Below are 15,775 nucleotides of genomic sequence, written 5' to 3'. Positions count from 1 at the left end.
TATTCACAGTATTGACAGGGTGAATATGTTTTCATTAAGTACTATAACGGCTTGCCACATTCAACGCTCGTCCCAAGTTAAAGCATACAGTAACGTTAGCTTGGACCAGAGGAGCCCATCACAATCTGCCTCTGAGCGAGACTCTCACCTGATATGCCAGTGTTCACTGAACGCCATGGGTAATAGTTCTGTTTTTTTATTTATTGCCATGATAAATGCGTTTGGGTTCTTATTCATAGAATATTTTTCTTATTTACTTTGTTCTCTGTGAGCTTGATAGGTTCCATCGTTGTTGCATTGATATAAAGGGCTAACATTCGGCTTGTTAGCCAGCTAGCCGTCGCCAATCTGTTTCTGGTTTGGATTTGACGTCACTATAAACTATGAGTGGAGATGATTCGGCTATTGCTTGTAAGGAAATTCACACATTTCACGGTGTGGTGAGCTTGTTTTGTTGAGATGGCATATTTTCGCCTAAACTTGCGGATGGGTACATTTTTAACCGTGTCAGTGTCGTGCTGCGGTCAGTTTACTCGTGGCATTCAGTGATGACGACTACATGCGCTGCTATGACATTGGTATGTAGCACCACCCAGTGTTGTTACTGAGCTATCCAGGAAATTGTCCTTCTGGCTTTATGGTCTATGAAAGTTTATTCGGTATTTTAACAATTGCAGATCAGATGTAAAGATACAATCAGTGTTTGTAAACAGAACAATGTTGGAAGTTTTTTATTTTGTGAAATCTTAGTACCCTTTGGTATATTTGCAAATGACGATCGTTCTTTATTTTAAACAGTCAGTTCTTCAATTAATGGATGATCAATTAATGTTTTGCATTTGAGTTTTCACGTGACCACATCTATAAGGACACATTTTCACCGTTGAACATACCGGTGAAAATGTTAAACCCAAAACTTTGGGTTCATTATCTCTGAGTGTTTATCCATCAAGATGATGGGGTTTAAATAAAGATTAAATTAATGCTGAAAAATACTAGTAATGGTTTAAAAAAAATAAAGAGAATAAAAAGAAGCTGCATTGTAAAAAGAGTCGATATAAATAGTTTTTCTTTGCAAGCCATGCAATGATTCGCTGCGTAAATTGCATATTTTGTCCACTAGGGAGTGCTAACATGTTTTTCTGCATATCAAATGACCTCATTAATTAATAATTTTAATTATAAATAAATTTTTGTATTAAGATTGGGAAATTATAACACTTTTACTTATTTTATTGCACAGTGGCGCAGTTGGTAGAGCTGTTGCCTTGCAGCAAGAAGGTCCTGGGTTCGATTCCTGGCCCGGGGTCTTTCTGCATGGAGTTTGCATGTTCTCCCTGTGCATGGTGGGTTCTCTCCGGGTTCTCCGGCTTCCTCCCACAGTCCAAAAACACGACTGTCAGGTTAATTGGTCTCTCTAAGTTCTCCCTAGGTGTGAGTGTGTGTGTGCATGGTTGTTTGTCCTGTATGTCTCTGTGTTGCCCTGCGACAGACTGGCGCCGGAACGTAGCTGGAGATGGGCACCAGCAACCCTTCCGACCCCATTAGGGACAAGGGTGAACAGAAAATGGATGGATGGCACAGAAAATATGTTATCTTATTCAAATGTTAATTATTGAATTAGTTATTTATTTTATTTATTCAAGTCTTTGACAGAATGCACCAGAGATCTGCCTAGTGTTACTGTCCGTGTGTTATTCCGTCATCAAGTGGCAATGTCATCTTTGGTCCTGTTTACTTATTAAACATGATTCAAGAAAATTGTGCTATCATTACCTCTTGACAATTTTTAAAATTGTATTTAAAGAAAACAGTAATATTTATTGGAATCAATAAGTACAATCTGGATAACAATGCTTGTATAGTTACATAATATTGATTTTATTTGTAATTTACTGTGTACAGTAATTCAATCAATACTTGTATAGCACATTCCAGCAAAAAGGCAGTTCAAAGTGCTTTGCATGATAAAAACGCAAAATTAAAAAGTCATGAAAACAATATAGAGTTGTTTTTATGTTGAATTTTTAATATGACTCATTTGAAAAGGGTCTTGATGTTTCTCTACACTTCCGTTTGTCCTCCTGTCTTATACGTAATCAAATCCTCAGCTTTAACGCTCTTTGCCCGTCATGACTACATGTCCCATGATGCAGTTCGGCGCGCGTTCAGATATTTTACATACGGGATCAGCTGAGCTCGCGCTTCGCTCCTGCGAGCTGCCAGCGGCTCTGGGTCGGAGCGGCTCTGGTTTGCTCGCCGTCCGTCTGTCTGTATGTCTGTCGTCGGGCTTGGACATCATTTTTAAACCCCTCTCAGCGCCTGGAAGGGAACATTTTTCAAACTAAATCTGGAAGAATGTGACACACAATTGGATTTCTCCTTGTTTACACCTACGGTAGCGCTTACGTTTCTTCCGATGGAGCGGGTGATTTGGAGAGAGTTTGTCCGGTAATTGGGTCCATCGGCTCGGTTCGGAGTTCATCTGGACTGCAGGGGAAACCTTAAGTGGTTCGGGGAGACCTTTAACCCCCCTCCGGTGAGAGGGGGATACTATGTCCAGACGAAAACAGACCAACCCCTTCAAAGTTGACTGTAGGTATCGCAGGTTTTACATTTTACTGTTTCAAGAGTTTCTTTTTCACATAGTCTGATCCTCTCTGACAAAACTATAATTCCTGTGTGAAGTGTTTCACTTGCCTTTGTTTATGCTGTATGATCGCAGTCAGTTCATTAAAAAAGTCTTTTTACAATTTGCTGGCATTTAAATATGACACAGTTCATAAATGTTTGGGTTGGCATCCTAATTATTGGATGTACTTTCTACTCCATATTACTTCGCAATGATCTAAAGACAACCTTATCAATGTCACATATGAAATCTAAAGTTGTGCCAAATTGAACTTGAAAACTCAATTGTCAAAATTAAATGTGTAATATGCAAAATTATACATGGAAAGTATTTAGGCTCCTTGATTAAAGTATGATATGTTTTCTTTCTAAGTAGCATAACCTAAATTGGACGCTTTCATATCCTCTGATCTCTTCTCATCATTTTTATCATTATTTCTGTTTATTGATTAAAAACACACCAGGTAACCACAACTACTTCATTTCTTTTCCATGTTTAAATGTGCAACTGTTTTTGTTAGTCATAAGATAATAACTGCTGAGTTAATACCTAGGAGCAATCAGAGCCATAACATAAAGGAAACTTGAGCTGAGCACACTTTCCTGCAGGTGGCTTCCCCTTCAGTTTTTTTTTTTTTTTTTGTTAGTGTTGCAGGATTATTTTATAAGCATTGCTTTTTAAAGCCGATACATTAGTAAAATGCAAATATATGGAATCCCTGTATGATGCTTTTACCCTGCCAGTGTGTATGCATGTTTTGTTTTCATCTAAACCCTTCAAATGAATATAAAATTACTGGAAAGCAATTTCCAGTAATAAACACACAGCTGTGTGTGTTTATAAAATTTCTACAAAATGTCACTCTCTTTGCACACAATCTCTGTTAGACGCTGAAGCTGCCACAATATATTCAATCACAGTTCTCATTGCATTATTTGTGTCAATATGGCAATTTCAAACGACTGCTTCAGTGGAATATTTGACAGGCTATAAGATTTCAGGAATATGCATCTTAACTGCTTGTCAGTAATATATTCAGCCTCTTGCAGGGACGTCCACACCTAATATAGATCCTGTTGATCAAGATCTTACATCTTGGGAAGATTGGGGGTGGTTTTGTGAGATTTAAGAAAAGAGAGCCAAGAGTACATATGTTTATCAAAAATATTCACCGTGAAACATTACAGCAGTGTTTTTACTAATCTGTTCCACATAAATAATAATCTTTATATTTTCCCTTTTTAATTAATAAGACAGAAGCTACAGTCAGTACAGAAATATGACTTGGAGTAGCTTCTGGGTCCGTTTTAAACTTTAAAGCGTAGTGATGGATTTTTAAAGAGAAAATGTCAATTAATGAGTAAGCTATCAATAATTGGTGAAAGTTGGTTTGTGTTCACATCCAGTTGGTGTCCTTGTCCATCCATTACTTCTGTCCTCCAGCCAGGATCTCCTGGTTTGTCGGCCTGCAGATATCTTAAAGAAGTTACTCCCACCAAAGAAGAAGATTGCCCTGTGTAATCTACTGAAGTCAGGACCTGCACAGCTCACCTTTCTAAATATAGTTTGGTTAAACTGTAGAAATGCATCTTACTTTTGCACCTGCAGTAATCCCTGAAAAGCTCAACAGTCCATATATTGTTACTGAACGCCAAAATCAGAGCTAGAAACCGAAAGGATGGCCAAAAGCAAGTTGGCGTTGAAGAGGGAACTTTCTATGTTCTGTTTGAATACATTTAACTACAATCTCCATCGTCATCGACAGACTTCAGCTGTGGTGAGTTTTGTAGTTCAGCCCTCCTGTGGTTTGGCTGCTTCACCTGTCTTTTCCTGTGAAGTCTAAATGGCCTGCAGAGAGCTGCTCAGAGCTGAGAGGTTAACGCAGTCAGACTGACTGACAGACTAGACAGCAAGGAGACAGGCAGCCAGACACACACACACACACACATTTTTATGTATATGCTTGCCCACACACAGAAAGGGAGTTCCTTAGTATGATTCAAGAGTATGTTGCATGCAAATGTCTTTGTTCTTTAATCTGATGAACATTACAATCCAGAAATACTGCAGTGAAATTAACTGAATTAAGTCTTTTAGTTTGTTTACTGTTAAATATGAAGATATTGTTGTTTAATGCTTAGCATGATTCACTATGTCAACTCTGATCATTTTTTAATATTCTAAAGTTCTGAGAAGTATTTGAACTTGTTTTTCACTAGATAAGATCATTCCTATATTTCCCTTTTTAGTAAGAACATTTCAGTGTAACAACAGTAGAGTAATAGTCATGGATAAGCACATTAGAAACAACAATAAGGTAAAAATACAAAGTGACAGATTGTAAAATCCTGAAATATACAAACATAAAGTAGTAAAATTAAAAATTTTGTGCAAGAAAAAAAATGCTCCATTCCCTCCAACAGGTGCAAAAAAACCTCTGCAGTCTGTATGGGAATGCAGTCTATAATCTTTAATTATCAATACTTAATATCTTGTATGTTCTTGTTTTTTCTCATGTTAATGAGGGACATTTCACCTTAACTTCAGGCACCTAAGTAGCCAGACAGTGGTCCTCTTCATTAGATGGGTTTTATCACTTCATCTTTTGTGTGATATTGGGTCAGCAGATGAGAACTGATCAGATGTCTGGCCCAGCATCCTTGTTCCCCTCCTGTCTGTGTGTGGATGGAAGACAGGGCCCCAGCACTTCCTGCACATTCAGACACTGGCTTGTGCGACTTCATGTGTGTGTTTTCGAGGAGACGGCGGCTGGAGAGCTGAAGGAGGGGCTTTTGTATAACAAATAAAAAGACCCCTATTGCTTGGTGTTTGAGTAGAGTTTTGGCATTCTGTCTTTTGTCTGTTTTGTTTAGCACGCTAGCCCTCCACCACCCTGACCCCACCATTGCCGCCACCACCACCCACTCCCCTTTCTCTCTCTCTTCTGTGTGTCTGTTGACTGATGAGTTTGTCTCTTTGTCTGGATTCAGTCAGACACTGCGTCACCTCCTGCCTACAGACACACAGACTCGGAGATAACATCACAGTGGCACAGAGACTGGGGGAGGGAGGGAGGGAGCAAGGAGAGACAGATGTACAGACAGAGCTCTGGCAATGGGGTGGGAGGGGGGATGGGTATTTCTCACACATCAATCATTGGCCATGTGCCGAGAAGCCAGCTCGCTGTAGTAGTTCAATACCCGGACCCACTGTGCCACTCCTAATGAAAGCTCAGGCTCATTTGGGGAAGGGCCCAAGCTGCATCTGCAAGCCAAGTAAAAGAAGCCAGACGATAGAAAAATAACCTGAAGATTCAGCTTCACATTTGGACACACTGAGAGGCAAAGTGCAAGTAACGGACTGTGATGAGGGGCGTGGTTTTGTCGGTGTCAGGTAGCCAAAGTTGGAGCCTATCTCTCCCACCTCTGATCCGAGTTACTGCACTCCAAAGTAAAATCTCATCTTATTTCAGAGTTCAAGAGGAACTCTCGGCAACACCTCTAATGAGGCGAATGCTTGGAGTCAAATTCAGCTTTTGCGGGGTCAAGTGTAAGAATAGAAAAAGTGGAGGAGTTTTACCAAACCTCGCAACTAAAAGTACATCCACAGAGCGGAGACATATGGGCTACCATTGCAGAGCTGCTTCCACCCCCCTCAGAGGCGATGGTATGGATATGGAAGTACTCGCTACATTTAAGCGGGGAAGACAGAGGGCGAGCCAGGCTGTTCGGCGTGTGGGTGGTGTGGAGAGAGACGTGGAGAAACACAGTTTGTAGCTCGGCAGAAAGCAGGAAGAGAGGCTGCTGCTCCTGAGGGACTGCAGCATTGCTGTAGGAGCAGCCAGTATGCATTGGTGTGTAAGAACAGTGGGGGGGTTGGGATGTTAATGAACTTAATGTTGATGCATAAATATGAGTGGCCTCACCTCGCCGACTTTATGTAGTGTTTATACTTTTAAACTAATAAGAAATTTCTCTGCATCTCGAGTCAATTAAAAAACAGTGACATCTTTTTCCATTGCTGTGCAATGTTTTATTAAAGTCAACCTTTTGTTAAATAGAATTAGTTGTTACTTACTCCAATAGGGAAATGTTCCGAAGCCAAACTTTTAAACAAATTATGTTATTCTGAAACATTTTACTAAATTTAGCTGAAAGTTTTGCTTATCATCTCTGTCTCTGCATAGATTGTTTTTATTTGTATCTGTCTTAATAAGGTATCCTTCATGAGGACAGATTAGTTTTCCACTTTATAACCTGTGGCGTTCCTCAAGGTTCAGTGTTGGGTACATTGACATTATGTTTTTACTTACTTCCATTTACTGGGATTACTCCGAGTTTTTTATAATTCTTCACATCTACATGACTAATCTCAGTTATATTTCTCGCCCACTGGATTCTCGTTTGAGCTCCTCCACATGTTGAGTATTGCAATTTTCTTGTCTTAAATGCTAACAAGGCAGAGATCCAGCTTTGAAAGAGCAACCAGAGAGTCTTTTGTTTAGCAGCCAGGTTCAGCGTACGAGATATTTGTCAATGCTCTCGGCATTTACTCACATATTTAATCTACTTCTTGTTCCTGTTCATGGCATTTAAGGAACATTTCAGAACTCAAACATCTGGTGTACCCTGCAGATCTGAAGAAAGCTTTCTCCATCTCATGCCTGGATTACTGTAATGCCTTGTTTACTGGGCTGGACAGATCGTCGGTTTCACGCCTCCAAACCATTCACAACGCAGCAGCCACAAATCTCTGTGGCTCCAAAGCTGTGGAAAATCTTTCCTTTGGAGTTTTAATTCGCCGACTGTGGACCTGTTGAAAATATTCTGCTTTTATCAATCTTTTATGTAAAGATTAAATTGTAGATCTTTTTACTTGAGTTATGCGAATTATAATTTAACTTTTTCTGCATTGTACTGTCCTTTATGGCTATAGTTGTGAAAGGCAATAGGTAAATGAATTAATAAAGAAAACTTACATTATAGAGGTGACATCACAAAACAACAGTCTGTGGTTGAATACTTCCATTTACATTAACGTGAAAAGGTGAAGAAGCATTTAAGGCAGTTCAGACACTACAATGAAAAGCTTGGGACTGGTATACAATGAGATCTAATTCGTAAATTCAAAAACTGAGTCTACCACCAAGTCAAAATCCTATCAGGTAACAAAAAGAAGTTTGTTACATTTTACCAGGAAATGTTACTTTTCCTGCTAAAATCATCTCTGCCTTGTAAGCATTTAAAGTTCATTTATAGGTTTTCATCTTGTAACAATAACTCAAAGGCAGCATTATAATCCCAGGTATGCTTAGGAGCCCATGTATTCTATGGTAAAGGTTCATTCTTTATTGTGTGGGTTGCTTTTTTGTTTGTCTGAAAAGAAAAATACTCCTGTTTCCAACAGTTTGAAGATAGAAAACAGGATTTTACTGTCTACTGATAGAAGCTCTATAAATGTGGGTTTAATGAGTTGTTTAGGTTGTAAACGTCTGTTGAGGATATGACATAATCATTGCAGTGATGTCAGTGTGTACATACACCTGGTGTCTGACTGTATGGTTTTTGGTGAGCTCACTGAAAATGACCTTCAAAATTCTGAACTGTGATCAAGAGACTTTGTTTAAAAATTTAAGCAATACAAATTTATAAAAACCTGCAAATTAGTAAAATGGCATCCGTTTTCTGCTGCATGTCTTTGTCTCACCTGCACAATAAAGGGGATGATTGAGATCGCTGATAGCTTTTCATTTAAGTTCAGCTTTCATTATGTGCGGGAAAAAATAGCAGAAATCGACAAGAGAATAGCTACTAGAAAATCTGAGCATAACAATTTGCAATACCGCACTTGAACCTCACCAAATTTCTGCTGTTCTAATTTCCCAGGGCCATTCCACACTTTGGGCTTATCTGGACTCCAGCACACCATTAACATGGACGGCAGGGATGAATTCACCGAGGACGGCGAAAGCTGCAACAACAACAACTCGCAGGAAGTCCAAGGACAGGATAGCCTCACAGGTACGGGCCGATGTGGGCCGGGCGAACTCTGCGGGAACGTCCTCGGACTGAGGGGTGTGAGTGAGAATAAGCCCTGCTCTGTGCTCTGTTGTCTGTCTGTATTGATAGGGCTGTGTTTGCCTCCATAGAAGACAGCGATAGCGACCCTGACAACCACGGCGAAGACTCGTCCTCCAACGCCTCTGCTGACGACCACATGACTGCCAACCGAGCGCAGTGCCGCCTTCAAGGGGCGGGTGTCAAAGTGGTGAGTCGGCGGCATGTTGGCTGGCCTCTATTGTCGTGACGGTTTTGTTACAGATTATTCCTCATTTTGGGTTTTGCCACATGTCAGAGGGCGGGGGAGCGTTCAAACCAAACCTCACAGAGCTCAGAGAATGATAGAATCTGCCCAGTGTCTCCGTCTAGAACACCACTGTCATTTTGAGCTATTTGGTTTGAACAAATAGCTCAAAACTACATCGTTCTTAAACGATGTAGTTTAAGAATCTGTGAAAGTCTTAAACCTGACAGGGGAAGCTTTTCTTTTATGTATTATTTTATGCACTTGACAAAAGCTTTCTTTATATAAATATTTACAGATATGAGCAGATGTATTTGCACACTGGAAAAGATTCATGAAAGCTCTTTTATTGAATCCTTTTACTTTACTCCTGTAGCATAAACTCAATTGATTTAAAAAATAATAAATTACAGACAGTTGGATCTTCAACCATTCCTATTTGCACAATCTGTCTTCTTGGTTATCTTCTATCAGTTTCACTTCTAGTGAACTCATGACTCCAGGAATAAATTAGCCAGCAAAACTTCAAGTAACATATCACTATATATGTTGCACAACTCTTGGATTCAGGTGTAGAGGTGAGATGGTTATGGAAGAAGGTTAATTTTGTATTTGATAATCTATTTCTGTGTTAATTAGGCTGTAGATGTTGGATCACTATTTTTATGAAAGAGCCCACTGGATTCTGATTTCAATGCTCTCTAAAATTATTTCCACAGCTTATGGGCAAAAAACAAACCCACAGCATTACAGATCCTCCACTGTACTTAACTGTGGACATGAGGCGCTTTTACATATATTCATTCTTTATTTCCCATTGTTTGTAAAAAGCTCACTCTTAGACCCTACAGATGACCAATCGCCAGGCAGTGTGTGCTTTCAGAACGAATGGTTGTTGAACAAGTGGAAACCCAACACCTTACACTTTGTTGTGGTTTTCGTACACAAAGTATTAGCTGAACTTTAATCTCATTCTCAGGTAGTGTAATTACTTGATTCTGTTATAAAATGGCAATACATGCCTGTAAAATGCATCAGAATTACATGGATCAAATAAGCTAATTTGTTGGCAGACCTTTTTTTTTTTTTTGAAGTCTTTGAGCAGTTCGAGGTGTGAAAGCTCTGCTTTCTGCCAATACGGTTTGTGGAGGTACCTTCTGTTTCCAAGTGCTCTACATTTCAACTTGTGCATGAGTTACATCTCTGACAGCGTCACATGACCAATAATGACTCACTGACTTTTGCACAGTCATACACTCAACACATCATCCTACACTTACAGTTAGAAATAGCTTCCACGCAGGCTGACGTTAAACTTGATACAAACAATGCCTTCATTTAAATCATTAAAGGGTGAGCTTCATCGCACACCCGAAGCACATAAGGTTTTTTTTATGTGGATTCTCTTTTACCGCCCACCCACCACACCTTACAGCTTTGCGTGAATAAATCTACTCTAAAAATGTGCTTTTATTTTCCTCAGGAGAGTGACGAGGGAGCTGACCACAGCAACAGCTTCGTCTGTCCTCTGTGCACGCTGGATTTCAGCAGCCCTGAGAGACTCATTTCACATGTCTACCAGGTGAGAACTGCATTTTTTTTTTTTTCCAACTATAAAAACACGGACGACTTTGGAAACCGTTGCAGCATCTTGCATTTTTTTTTGTCTCAATTAGTGCGTACTGGTCAATTAGCAGCTGCGCCGTCCAACATTTAGAGTCTGTTTTAACAAAAACAGCTTGTTGGAGGTAGTAAATCCGAACGTTGCACATGATTCAGGTCAATGTCATGTCGAGAAAAATGCAGAGCAAATTCTAAAACTGCAGCTTTTCTGTTTTTTGGTGAGTACAAATACGTATTTAGATTCTCCTGTAATCCAGTTGTTTATGTAACACTAAGTTTTGATTTGAAGTGACAAATGTCAAAATACTGTTATATGTGAGCACAGTTATATCTACATTAAAGTAAACATAAAGTAGTTGAATAGTAACGATATTTTATGGTGTTGTTATAACCAAAACACAGATGGCTCTCCCAGACATCAATTCCATCTTGTTAGCTGAAAGAACTATTAAATGGTTCACATTTATTAATTTCTTCCTTTTCAGTGCATAAACACATCAACCAATTTCAGAAACTTCAATGCGCTTCTTTCATTTTAATTCTCAAAAACATTTCTATTTAGTTTTCAACATTAAACATTCGGGAAGAAAATGAGGCACACAAGTTTGATGAATACAAACGGCGAGGAGCTTTTCAAGAGAAACACAAAACAATGATATGAAAACTCAGACTTCTTCCATTCAAAAAAATCTCAATAAAAATTTGATTTAATGAATTAACATCTTATGATCTTTTCCTTAATTTTATATGTCAGACTCAACTTAAATCACAGATGCACAGAATCAGCTGGTCAAAGAAAACTGGAACTCTTCATCAGAATTTATCACTTTCACTCAATGAGTAAATATTACATAAAACAATCTGTTACAGGTTTATAACATTAATTGTGGAGTTAAACATGGTTTTAAAAACTACTGCCTTTCACAATTGACACTTTTTAATCCAATCCTGATGATACATTTTATCCATCTTTCCTCTTTCTAAATTTATAATAGATGAAAAAAAACAACAACCGCCTTTTACAGTTCATCACGGTAGGTTTATATGTTTATCTTTCTCCGCTGCCTTTCCCAGCATACAAGCATGATGAGCAACACCAAGAGCTACGTGTGTCCAGTGTGTGGGCGAGCCCTGAGTTCTCCTGGCTCGCTTGGACGGCATCTTCTCATCCACTCTGAGGACCGCCTCTCCAACTGCGCCGTCTGTGGCGCACGCTTCACAGACACCAACAACTTTAACAGGTTCATCCCAGATCTGCTGCTGCTGCTGCTGCTCGGCTCTTCTATGCACAAGTTTGCAAGGAACTTGATGTCTGTTGTATTGAATGCCATGGGATTTTATTACTAGAATAGCACACTTTAAAAAAAAAGAACAACAACAACAAAAAAACACATATATAAGCTGTATGCCAAAGCAGCATTTTTACTCTTCCTATTGATGGTCAAATTCTTACCAGGCAAGGATGTGATGAAGAAATAAAACATGGCAGACCAAAAAGTTCCCTAAAGCTTAATGACGTTTAGGTGATGTGTCTCGAGCTGAGCACATCAGAATAAATAAAGAAGTGGTTTCCCAGTGAGAGATGAACCAGACTGTATAACATGAGGGATGAATACATTTAGTCCTGCAATGACAGATCCATAGGAAATAAACTTGAACGTTGCTTAGCAACTGCCATTAGCTTTTTTTTCTTTTTCTCTTTTCCGTTTAAACAGCCCCTTCAAGGTCAGAATACACAGCGGGAACAGAGGGAGGGATAAATTATAAAGCTCAAGGCAGAAAAGTTACGAAATATATGAGCAATTTAAAACTACCAGACTTTTCTGTAAAATCAGTTCTACTCTCTTCAGATCGTCTGTCATTTGTAAAACATGTCAACGCAGTAACTCTGCAGTTTCATTGTTAATCATTATGGATCCCTGTGCATGTCAGGGATTTGCAGCGTCTGCGATCTAAAGAGACGTTTTGCCATTAAAATATCACAAAGCATAATGAAAACAGAACAATATGCAGTAGAAATTAAATCCACAGTTGCAGTGCAGTAGTTTAACCTGCGAGTCAGTGAAGAAACTTTTGAGAAACGGCTGAAGACAAACGTTTAAAACACATGGATAAGGCTGGTCAGCTATGAACGACCACGCAAAACAAACCAGACCTCAGCAAAAAATCGTAGATCCGGCGTGGCTCTCTCATAATCCAACTTCCTGTCAAGCTACTGTGGACAAAAGGCCACAAGAGCCAAAAAATATTCCTTGAAATCATCAAGACTTGCTTTGTGAGCGTAGCCCAAGAATCATCTCAGAGATCAAAAGTCAAGGCCTTGTTTCAGCTAACCTTCTGTCTTATTGCAGGGAAAAGCTAAAAGATGTCCTCGACACAAGCAGGGTGGACGTTACTGGTGGACGGGACTCCTGCTCCATGTCCCAGTCCCTCTCCAGCAGCCCCATGAGCAGCCCGGGCTCCAGCACGCACTCCTGCCACGGAGCGGGTCCCAGTCCCAGTTCCTGTCAGGGCCCGCCTCCCTGCCAGGCTCCCGATCCGACACCCACCCTCTGTCAGGTCCATCGCTCCTGCCAAGCCTCCAGCCACATCCCAAACCAGTGTCAAGGACCACGGCCGTGCCACGCGTTAAGCCCAGGTTGTGGACAGTGCTCAGGGTCCGATCAAGGACCCACCTTTCCTTCGCTGCCCGATGGGCTCCTGTCCGAAGGTCCGTCGCTCGCGTCCATCCCTGACGCCCTCAACTCCTCCTCTTCAGCCCTTCCTCCCATTCCCGACATCATGAGCCCGATGCCCGTCTACCCCGCCGGAGTCCTGCTGGTGTGCAACAGCTGCGTGGCCTACCAGCAGCTGGTGGAGGCGCAGTCTCCGATGCGGAAGTGGGCCTTGCGTCGCAAGAACGAGCCCCTGGAGGCTCGCCTGCAGCGTTTGGAACGCGAACGCACCGCGAAGAAGAACAAGCGCGCCTGCGAGACAGACGAGGAGAAGGAGCTGAGGCGGCTGCGAGACCGCGAGGCCAAGCGCATGCAGAGGATGCAGGAGACGGAGGAGCAGAGGGCGCGGCGGCTGCAGAGAGACCGGGAGGCCATGCGGCTAAAGAGGGCCAACGAGACTCCGGAGAAGAGGCAGGCCCGGCTGATCCGCGAGAGGGAGGCCAAGCGGATCAAGCGGCGGCTGGAGAAGATCGACCCCGCCCTCAGGACGCAGATCGAGCACGATCCCGCCGCGATGGCCGCTCTCACAGCGGACATGAGTCTCTTTCAGTTCCCCTGTCCCATGCCGGTTCCTTCCATAGATAATGGTCTCTTCATGAAGCTGCCATGATACCTGTGGATCCTATAAAAACTCCCCCAGCCTGTTCCGTCAGGTTCCTGTCCTACTCTCCCCCATTCCCCGATTTCCTCTGTATTCATGCAAACTTCTTCAATTTCTAATTTATTACAGTCTATAAAACCTTGGAAACAGGGTTGAGAATGTTTCTTATTCTAAGAGCATGCTGTAAAGAGATTTATCCGTGTTTCAGTGGACTCTCAGCGGTAATAGTACATTCTGGTGGGAGCAGTTATTCTTGCTTCAACTGAAAAACAAAACGAAACAAAAAAAGAATCATTTGCACATGGATCCTCAGTGAGGGGAGTGTGGACCCTGTAGCTGCAGACCCTCCCTCCCTGGTCCTCCCAGCCCAGTAACTCAGACTCCGGTAGCTGCTCCTCTCTCTGTTTTCTAGCTGCTACCGTGGAACATTCATGTCCAAACTACTACCTCATCCGGCGCCGTGGACGGTCGCTCTCTGTCCTGTGGCTTACCAGCTCCAAGCTTCCAAAGCTACACACACTATACAATACTACAGAAGACGCAGGTCGTTTCCCCACACTTTTAAGTTTTGATATTCCTCTTTATGGCACTTTAATAGGTCACATCCATTTATTGGTGAATGTTTGTCCCTATTGAACATGCCCGGTGTTGAAAAGCATTCCTGTCGTCATTATCTTCATTCATGTCGTCTTTTTTTTTTTTTTTAAACACTGTGTGTAATTTATTGTTTTTTAAAAACTCAGTCTCTGCTGCTGTTATTGTACTGTACATTACATTATTTACCTCTTATATATTTTGGTCTCATTACATGGAAAAAGAAAACCCAACATGTTACCTGTTGACCTCAGATTTCGTCGCATTACTTGAATTCTGTCTACGAAGATGCATTTGTGTTTTATGCTAATTGGTAAACATGTTAGTGTACAGAAAGTCATGCTTAATTTCAACCTGCTTTGTGCAATTCCTGTAGCATTCACGTTCTCTGTGAGTCTGCAGTGTCTTATGTTGTTATTACCACTTACATTTTTATATATATATATATATATATATATATATATATATATATATATATATATATATATATATATATATATATATATATATATATATTTTTTTTTACATCCATAAGTCTGGAGAAAAAAAAATTTTAAGAGGTGAGAATCATTTGCAGGTATATCTAAATTTTAAAAAATAGGATGTCGTTTGAATGTTAATTTATTTCAATTATCTAATTCAAGAGTTGGATTCGTAACAGAGTGAGTCTGTTATGCCACCTCAGTTCAGGCATTAGGACTGCTGACCATCCACTACCTCCCTCAAACTTTTAAAAGTATTTCTAAATTCTCTCAAGTTTGTGGCTATAATTGCTGTTTTTTTTGTTTTTTTTTTATCTCCCACATTTTTTCCTTCCACTCAATTTTCCATTTTTGTGCTAGAATACAGTTATCAGCAACTTAGCAATCTTTTGTGTCATAATTATCCAAATTAATTAAAAATACATGCGTGATATAACTCATTCTTAAATTTCCGACGTAAACTAATTGCTCAATAACAATCTAGCTTATTGAGATATACCTGCATGATGCAGTCCACCCCTTTGTTAATGCTGAGGCTTGTTTATTTCCAGGATGTCTTTTTATATTACTGATCCTCATTCCAGCACATGTTTATGCAACATGATACTTTTGTTTTCTTGTAAAAGTGTTTGCCGTATTTCGCTGGTATGATCTGTTTCATATTTACGTTAGAGGCCAAGTTTGCATCATCCCCACGTCGTTTACAGCTGTGCGGTTACCTTCACTCCTCTTGAATTCTCGAGATGCAAAACTTGTCATCGTCAAACGAGCAGTTTCAGTCTCTCCAAGTAGTGCTTCTGTTTGAGTCACTCCTAGAAGAGCGTCG

The 15,775-nt window shown here is 40.5% G+C and overlaps 1 protein-coding gene across 3 annotated transcripts; it reads left to right on the top strand.

Annotated features, from left to right (window-relative positions):
• The first annotated feature begins 69 nt into the window (after positions 1–69).
• Positions 70–14,882, top strand: LOC122843798 (zinc finger protein 821). Of its 3 annotated transcripts, none has more exons than XM_044138849.1 (6): positions 70–179; positions 8,518–8,652; positions 8,781–8,899; positions 10,419–10,517; positions 11,633–11,799; positions 12,910–14,882. In XM_044138849.1, exons 1-6 carry the CDS (start codon positions 176–178, stop codon positions 13,880–13,882), a joined length of 1,497 nt encoding a protein of 498 aa, XP_043994784.1. In that variant the 5' UTR covers positions 70–175; the 3' UTR covers positions 13,883–14,882. The 3 variants fall into 3 exon arrangements, with proteins under 3 accessions (XP_043994784.1, XP_043994774.1, XP_043994793.1); XM_044138839.1 differs by lacking the exon at positions 70–179 and adding an exon at positions 2,210–2,595; XM_044138858.1 differs by lacking the exon at positions 70–179 and having other exon boundaries at positions 8,526–8,652; positions 8,761–8,899.
• The last annotated feature ends 893 nt before the right edge of the window (positions 14,883–15,775 follow it).

This window comes from Gambusia affinis, linkage group LG02, assembly GCF_019740435.1.
Source record: "Gambusia affinis linkage group LG02, SWU_Gaff_1.0, whole genome shotgun sequence".
Lineage (NCBI taxonomy): Eukaryota > Metazoa > Chordata > Actinopteri > Cyprinodontiformes > Poeciliidae > Gambusia > Gambusia affinis.
This window is presented reverse-complemented; position numbering and strand designations above follow the sequence as displayed.